This window comes from Crocodylus siamensis, chromosome 3, assembly GCF_052110815.1.
Source record: "Crocodylus siamensis isolate JL-2025a chromosome 3, ASM5211081v1, whole genome shotgun sequence".
In the NCBI taxonomy this organism is placed as follows: Eukaryota; Metazoa; Chordata; order Crocodylia; family Crocodylidae; genus Crocodylus; species Crocodylus siamensis.
Genome location: NC_143397.1, coordinates 49,080,404 through 49,089,567, shown reverse-complemented (window position 1 = coordinate 49,089,567; position 9,164 = coordinate 49,080,404). Strand labels below are relative to the sequence as shown.

The 9,164-nt window shown below is 45.0% G+C and overlaps 1 protein-coding gene across 1 annotated transcript in view; it reads left to right on the top strand.

The window, feature by feature from the left end:
• The first annotated feature begins 3,926 nt into the window (after positions 1-3,926).
• Positions 3,927-9,164, top strand: part of SPATA9 (spermatogenesis associated 9) — an 18,459-nt gene continuing 13,221 nt past the window's right edge. The window contains exons 1-2 of the mRNA XM_090038285.1: positions 3,927-3,987; positions 4,102-4,190. Coding sequence (XP_089894411.1) covers positions 3,927-3,987; positions 4,102-4,190 — 150 coding nt within the window. The remainder of the gene's footprint in view (positions 3,988-4,101; positions 4,191-9,164) is intronic.

The following is a 9,164-nucleotide window of genomic DNA, read 5'->3' as shown; positions in this document are numbered from 1 at the left end:
TTGCGAACTAAACTACAAGAGGAGACTGGATAGGCACCTGGCTGGAGTCTTATGACCCCTCCCACCTCCAGTTCTCCATCCTGCCCATGGCAGGGGTCGGACTAGATGATCTGTCTAGGTCCCTTCCGACATTGATTCTATGATTCTACCTGCCAGTATAGTTCAGTTTTCAGCAATGCATTGCGGTTATTAGTCAGCTTGCCCCCAGCTGCAGAAGAGGTAGGTGGGCTCTGCGAGGGAAAAAGGATTGGGCCCTCGCCACTTCTACCTTCAGCAGGCACCTACTGAAGGCAGAAGTGGCAAGGGGCCTGATCCTTTTCTTTTTTTAGCATACCCTGCCCGTTTCCTGCAGCCAGGAGGGTGAGCTGCCAGTGAGCTGAACAGCCCTTAAGCTGTGGAGGGGCCTTCGTTCCTTCCCTCCAGTGTGGCAGTGCCCACCTGGGGCCTCCTGGGCAGACTGTTAGCAGGCCAGGTGCTGCCCCAGCTTGGGGTCAGGGAAGAGTTGGAGCAGGCTGGGGGGCACCATCACTGCAGAGGGGAGGACTGGGGGCCCCCGTAGCTCAGGGGCTGCTCAGCCTACTGGCAGCTCACCCTCTGGACATGGCCATTCTCCGCCGGAAAAAAAACATGATCGGGCCCCTTCACAGTAACAGTGACAGAAAAATAAAACCCCACTGTTTCAATTTTAAAAACTCAACGTTTCAATTTAGGGGAGCATAGAATGAAACCCTAAGGGCTAAACCCCTGTTATGTGCCTGTGTGCCTATTTTCTAAGTCCTGTGTAGTGGGCTTATGTGGCATCCAGTCAATTGTCAGAGATGCATTTAGTGGTTGGTCAGTCCTTCAAGTTGTGAGGCTGAGTGCTTATCTGTTTCAGGGCTATGCCTGCTTCTGCAGGCTTTACATAGAATTGATTGATTAATTGCATCTTCCTGCTATAAATAGCAATGTAATAAGTCTGAATGAGGTGCAAACAATTGAACCAAGCTGTTCTAGCATAAAGTAACCACATAATTTGATTTAAACTATGCCTTTAAAGTACAGTTGGAGTATTGTAGCCATGATAGTCCAGGAAATGTTGGAGAGCCTAGGATGTTTTGTGATATCTTTTACTGGACAAACTATGGGTAGGAGAACTGGACAAGATTTCAGGGATCAAATGCCCTGTTATTTATTTATGTCACCTTTATCACTGCATCAATTATGTTTTGCTGTCTGAATGCATTTGTACATTTTTGGGACATAGTTTAGGTAAAGGTTAGTTTAGGTAAAGGTTATGTCCAGATCTCTGATTAAGAGCTGTTGTATCAAAGGAACTGAGGAATGTCTGTCTAAGGAAAAGAGAGAAGGTGAAGCTTTCAAGCATCTCTTGCTTATTTTGTTACTAGAGCAAGAAAAATTGCCACTCCCAAACACAGTCAGAAAAGGCTATTATTGGAATCACATCCAAGATGCTGTCTGCCTGTAATGGTAAAAATCAGCCCATAGCAAAGGCATCTCAAGGAAATGGGCCATTAGGTAGGAGAGTTCCAGGTGCCCCGGGAGGGAAGAATTTTCTGCAGAATGCTGAAACTTTTCAACAAAGTGAAAAAAGCTGGTTGAGGGATGCTGCCTTGGAGGTATTTAAGATCCATCTGTGAGGTAGTGGTGGTCTTTAGATTATCCCAAGGCTTGGGATCAGAGTCCCTGACTCCAGTGGTCAGGACTTGGCAGGGTTAGCAGGAAAGCTAATCTCTGGAAAGACTGATAGGATTTTCTGATAGGTTGTAGCAGATGAGAGGATAAGAAACATCATTTTGTTCTGTCTTCAAATTATGTGGTTGGTTTTTCCTGTATGATTCTTGTCTCCTGTGTAATAAATCCTTTTGTTGTTTGGTTGCCTGTGGTAAAGTGTGATCTCAGGGCAGGTGGTACTCTGCAGAGAGGGGGACTGAGGGCTCTGTCATGACCCAAGGAGAAAACACCTGGGGTTGGCAAAGATTCCCCTTATTGCATCTGTGGGGTCCAGTACAGGGCAGCAGAGCAGAGGCTTACACAGGGATAAGGTGTTATCCGAGGGAAAACCTTGGTCTTTTCCTTTAGACAAGCACTGGAATAGTGAGGAGAAGCTTGGAGCTCCACAGGGTATTGGATGAGTCTGTGACAGTGTTATGTCAGCTATCTTCTAATATAAATTAAAACAAAAAGAAGACTGCATGTGACAAGTCAGTTTTCCTTGGATGCCAACAAGGGTTTTGGTACAGCATATTAAATCCTTTTTTAGGAAGTCTTCAACAAGTAAGCAATGAGCCATGAATATAGTGGGATATTTCTACACTTGTATTTAGGAAAGATGCCTGAAACTGAAACCCTAATGGTATAAGAAAAGGTCCACTGAAAACGGTGGGAGACTGGTAGTAATGCTGTTAGTTGCTATATATTTGTTGCTACCCGGGCATTGTTCTAATTGAGTTTTTAATTCATCTAGTTTGAGAGTTTGTCAAATGTTATCAGAGGTTAGGACAGGCAGTTACTGATAAAATGGGTAGAGATTTGAATTTTAAATGGACACAATTCTTTACCCACACAGTTGTCTTCACGAGTCCAGTGGCAGGTAACGAGAGAGTCCTGCAACAGTTCTTCAGACTGTACTTTTCCTCTGGCTTTGTTGTACCTTACCTGACAGTTTCCAAATGCAAGTTTGCAAAGTACCTTCATTTAAAGTCCTTAAAAAACATCCATAGTAGAGAAATACAGCAATCCTCAGTTTCTGCTATTTCCTAAGATTGGCAGTCTGTTAAACCAATACAGGCATAATGAGAACTATTTGAATCTTATTGCTGCATTTAATGGCTCCAGTCATATTTTCGAGCATTGGTCTGTGACACAACATGCTGTTCACCAGGAGAGCTGATCTGAGAGCTCCAGGATTCCTTGTCTGGGAGATAGATACACCAGAAACCATAAGCAGCTGGAGCCCACTTATTTTCCAGAACAAGTATGGTACAAAAGAAGCTAAAGACTTGAACAGAATATTTTTATCTCAAACAGGGTTTGGCAACCTGGGGCCCATGGGCTGGGTCCAGCCTGGAGAGCTGTGGCATTTGGTAGTGAGGGGCTTTTTGATACACAGCTCCGCAGCTGCGTACTGAGGGCTTCAGTAGAGGGTAGCTCTGCCTGCGCCATCTCACTTCAGTCTGGTGGCTGGGTCTTAATGCTGGCCTACTTTGTACCTAAACTGGGTGATTCCTGCCTACTGCCAAAAAGCATTGCCAATCCCTGATCTTGAACATGAAGACAAGAAGCCAGCCGTTTTATTTAGTTTCCAAGCCAGGAATTTTGGACTCCCTTTTGCCTTTATTTTGAAATGAGATTTTAGGACTTTGGGTACATGGCAAACATTAATTTTTATTTTCAGACTTGAGTTCCTTTTTTTTCCTCTTAACTCAGACCCCAAATTAACTAACATAATTTCTACCTTGGTTTCCATAGTGTAAAATGGAAACTGTGAAATGGGGATTATGCCACTCACCCACAGATTGAATCAGTCATTCTGAATGTGCTGGACTTTTAGTAGAACAAAGCCACCTAGTCATGTGTAATAGCCCTGCTTGTCTAGATCTGGCTTTGTACCTTCACCTTGCTAACAAAATAGTAAAAGAGCAAAATGTAAAACACTTTCTTCATAAAGGACCTACAGGAAATGTGACTGTTTACCTTACAACTTCTGAGAAGATGCATGATTTCTTAGGAAATAATATATTGTAGATACTACATGTATGCATCAAAAGCTAAGCAGGTATCTAAGTGATCTACTGTGCTGTCATAAAGGCTTTCTGTATGGTTACAGTGATGTAGATGTGTTGAGTCATTTGTGATCTAAGAAATCAGTTAGGTTAGTCATTGGAGGTATCTGAGAACTGGAGGGAACTCATCCCAGATCCAACATGCCTATTAAACCAATCGGGTGGCTCTGTGGACAGGTGATAAATAGATTTGCTGGACAAGGTATGTGATCTTATTTATGAGACTCTTATTATTCCTTTCCTGCCCCACCCTTGCCATTCTTTTATTTTATTCAGAGATTTTGATTTCAGTCTTAAATTGCTGCTTTCATCCCAGCTTATGTTCTCCAGAGAATAGCTGTGGAAATTATAGATGACATTAAGGATGAACTTCCAAACATAGTAAAATGGAAACCATCAAACCAGGTAAGGAGTCTGTTTTAATGTCATTAATGTTCTGACAACAGATTTTCTCCTTCTGGTGTTTCAAAACAAAACAAAATGTGTTTTATCCGCCATAAGTTATTTTTCCTTGAGGTAAATAACTTACACTCTCTTGGCTAACTCAGATCAGTTGTTGACCAATATTCCAAGATAAAATACCTCATCATCAAGTCAGAAAAGGACTTAAGGCACAGATCCTCAAAGATGTTTAAGCACCTAGTACTGGATTTACACAGGAATTCGCTGTTCGAAGCCTGGTGGTATTCTCAAATTAGGTTATATACCTCCAAGGCCAGGTATTTTCAGAATAGACCTACCAAGTAAGAATATACACAAAATACAAGTTGTAGGAAATGGTCCCTTCATTCTTTATAACCCAGTGTTAGAGCACTTACAAACATGTTAAAATCCCTCTTCTTAGGCCATAGGTCATTCTATTGAGGGGTTTGTTACTCCTCTTTTAAGATGTTCAATTTTGTGTAAAATGGGTTCTGTTTGACCCAGTTAATATTTACATGAGTGATCTCATAGCTTGGAGCTTAGAAAACATGCGGGAAGTTGTTTTCAAATCCCTGCTATAAAGTATACCCAGTGATTCTCAACCATTGAGCCCTGTGATCTTTTCAAGGGTGCTGTAGGGTGCCACACAATGGTAGCACTGTTAGGTATGCAAACAAGATTCACAAGATAAACCCAGAGATTTGTAATAGGAATCCATAGTGTTAAAAAAGCATTCTTACCTGTTGTGGGCTTTCTGAGTTTTTTGCAATAGAAGCATTGCTCTATTACTTCTCTGTTGTTAAAAAACAAGTGAAAATTTGAAACTGGTATTTTCCAAGGGGTGACATGAGTTAATTAAGGGATGTCTTGAGTCTAAAAGGGTTGTGAGCCTCTGGTATAGGCAAAGGAATGCCTACTTTTTGAATCCTAGTCAGGGTTAGACTCAGAATTGCTTGACGCCATCGAGATTCAGTTGGTTTTGCACATGTCCACCAGCAGAAACTTAGGAGGCTGACAGCATTAGGTGGCATGGTGAGCTAGGGTTTTGAGATCTCAGTGGCACCTAAAATAGACACATCCATTTAGACTAAGATAACCATGGGGGCTGCTCAACATCTTGCCCATTTAGTAGTGATACATCAGGACTGAGGCTTAGTGCAAGGTCTTGTTAGCAGCCAAAAAGGCAGGAATGGCCCTGGATAGCCATACTCCAGGGGAGACATAGTTGGAGGAATTGTTTTCCCTTTCTGATCATGAGTTGTTTGGACCATGATCCACATTGTGCAGGGAGTGACAGAGGCTTGAAAGAGACATCATGTTGGCCCAGAATGGGCCTGGTAAACTGTCAAGAACTGTTGGGGTACACAATGATTTTGTTTGCTCAGGCAGGAATAGGGGTCTCTTGCACCAGATCACAGAATGACATAGACCAAAGTCTGCAAGCTTTTGGAGCAATGGGCCAGGTGCTTGCAAGCCAACTGGGCTACAGGCTACCACTGCCCTCCTGTAGGGGAGAAGGGGGAACTAGGTGGCTGCTGATGTCAGAAGACAGGGCAGGGGAGGGAGGGAGGAAGAAAGCTTACCTCTGGTAAACAGTGCTTGCCATAGGTGCGGGGAGAGGTGGGCAGAGAGAGCTCACTTCCAGTAAGCATCGCCTGCCTTGGGGAGGGAGAAGGCAGGAAGGGCTGTGGAGGGGATCGGTAGCATGGTACAGAGTGGAGAAAGGTTGTGCTGGGGTAAGTCACGTGCTACTGATTGGGATGTATCACAGGCCCAGATCCAGTTACTTCCTAGGCTAAGCCCAGCCTGCAGGCCATAGGTTGCTGACTCCTGACAATAACTCTGTATAGAGTCATGTAGAGACAAAGGGCCCTACTACAGCCACCTGGTTTAAGTGGGTCCTAATTTGGATTCAGATTAGGAAGTGGAATAGTCCTATTGTATTACTATCCAAGCCAGTTTAGATTATTTGTTTCTTCATTGATTTCTGTAAGTTAAACACAGTATCAGAGTTTGATACCTATGCGATGCTCTAGGCCAGAGGTTCTCAAACTGTGGTCCATGGACCACCGCTGGTCCGCGAGCTCCATTCAGGTGGTCCGCAGAAAGGTTGCAGAACAATCAAGAGTGTCTGTAAGGTAAGACTGCTGATACTAAAATATGAGTTGTGTACTTTGATTTGTAGAACAAAAACAAGTTTATTAAGTGGTCTGCCGAGACCCTCACCAATTTTCAAGTGGTCTGCGAAAAAAAAAGTTTGAGAACCTCTGCTCTAGGCTGATGGAGCATTAACAAAGCTGGGGGAGGCCAATACTTTTCAAGTCTCACACCAGTAAACCCTAATGATCCTATCCACCCTATTATATATAGGATGTAGTGAGGAGTTCCTCTCAGTCAGGTAGGCTTCTGCAGCCTCCTGCCACCCTCCTGGGATACTCAAAGATCCTTCACCCTTGTTTGTTAACCAATCATGCCCCACTGACATGGTTGTAGGCAGTGTGGGAAGCTAAATCCAGCTTGAGCCATAGGTCCCCATCCTTGCAGCTTTACACCTTCACTATCTGCTACTGGTCTGCCACTTCCCATGCTAATAGAAACTCTGGTTGGAAGGTTGAGGAGGTGAGGGACGCTAGATGGAGTGTTTCCAATTCCACTCCCAGGAAGGTATGTAACAGGTATGTCTACTGTGGAACAGTTCTGCCCTAGATGGTATCTGGGGGAACACCAGGCCACAGTGCCCCACTGCCCTTGTGTTGGGGTTAGAAAGGAGGGAGGACATTGTATTTTTGGTTTACCTTTGAAAATAAGTCTGACTAGATAAGGCTGAATGTCATTGCCTACACAGTGGACTAGAGATTTACATACTTTTTGACTGTAAAGCATGTGTGTGTTTTATTTCCCTTCATATTTCATAGATTTCATAGACATTAGGGCTGGAAGGGACCTCGGAAGATCATCAAGTCCAGCCCCCTGCCCGAAGGGCAGGAAGTCAGCTGTGGTTATAGGATCCCGGCAAGATAAGCATCCAATTTGCTCTTGAACGTGTTCAATGTAGGTGCTTGAACCACCTCCGATGGCAGGCTGTTCCAGACTTTGGGGGCTCGGACAGTAAAGAAATTCTTCCTATGTCCAGCCTGAAACAGTCTTGTAGTAGTTTATGGCCGTTCGACCTCGTCATCTCTTGGGGCGCTCTGGTGAACAAACGTACCCCCAGATACTGGTGGTCACCCCGATAAACTTATAGGTGGCCATCAGATCACCCCTGAGCCTGAGCTTTTCCAGTCTAAAGAACCCCACGGCTCTCAGCCTGTCATCATAAGGTCTGTTTTCCTGACCTCTGATCATGCGCGTGGCTCTTCTCTGGACTCTCTCAAGCTTCTCCACATCCTTTTTGAATTGTGGAGCCCAAAACTGGACGCAGTACTCCAGCTGTGGCCTCACAGGATTTGCTTGAGAAGCATCTATGGATGTAAGCCAGCATTTTGGTCACTTTACTAGTCACAGCATCACATTGCAGGCTCATGTTCATCTTGTGATGACCCCCAAGTCTCTTTCTTCCATAGTGCTAGCCAGGGTAGCACTACCGAGCCTATAAGGATGCTGCAGGTTTTTCCTCCCAAGGTGGAGAACCTTGCATTTTTCAGTGTTAAACAACATCAGGTTCTCATCTGCCCACTTGCTGAGCATGTCCAGGTCAGCTTGGATCAACCACCTGTCTTCTGGTGTGGATGCTTTGCCCCAAAGTTTGGTGTCATGGGTGAACTTGGTTAGTTTTCTTCTGACTCCAATGTCCACATCATTAATTAAGATGTTGAACAATATAGGTCCAAGGACAGAGCCTTGGGGGACCCCACTAGTCACAGGACACCATGATGAGTGACTTCCATCAATTACTACCCTCTGGGTCTGACCACGAAGCCAATTTCCCAGCCAGTGGATTGTGGTGGACCCAAGGCCACAACTGGCCAGTTTTGCCAAGAGGTGATCATGGGATACCAGATTGAAGGCTTTTTTGAAGTCAAGATATATGACATCAATCTCTTCTCCCTTGTCCAGGTGATAGGTCAACCTGGTCATAGAAGGAAATGAGATTGGTCAAGCAAGACCTACCTGCAACAAACCCGTGCTGGCTATCCCTTAGGATGTTGGCATTGGCCAGTCCATTAAGGATAGCCTCTTTAATAAACTTTTCTAAGATCTTCCCCGGGATAGAAGTCAGGCTGATGGGCCTATAGTTAGTCGACTCCACTTTCCTCCCTGTCTTGAAGATAGGCACCACATTGGCCTACTTCCAGTCTTTGGGCACTACACCAGAGCACCAGGAGTTTTCAGAGATCCATTCCAGAGGCTGAGCTATGATGCTTACCAGCTCCTTGAGTACCCTGGGGTGTAGATTGTCAGGGCCGGCTGACTTGAAGGTATCCAGCTTCTCAAGGTGTTCCTTCATGAGGTCAGCATTAATGGAGGGCAGGGGATCTCCCTCACCCGGACTGCCCTATCCCGTAGCGGGCATGGGCGTCCCATGGGACTGATGAAAGACTGACACAAAGTACCCATTTAATAGGTTGTCTTTTTCCTAGGCATCAGTTGTCAGTTGCCCCATCTGGTTCAGCAGGGGTCCAATGTTGCTTGCCCTTGCTTTTCCTCTGGCTCCCCACATATCTGAAAAAGGACATTTTATTGTCCTTGATGCTCGAAGCTAGTTGGAGTTCAGTTGGCTTTCCTGGTTTGCTCCGTGCAGGACCAGACCAGTGCAGAATAATCCTCCTTGGAGGTGAATCCCATCCTCCATCCTTTGTAGGCCTTTCTTTTTAGCCTCAGGGGGCTGCTGTGCCCTCTTGCTGCCTTTCCTCCGAGATGGAATCGAATTAGCTTGTGCACTGAGGATCGGTCCCTTGAGGAGCAACCACTCTTATTGAACTCTCCTCTCCATGGGGTCGCCAACATCAGCTTGCA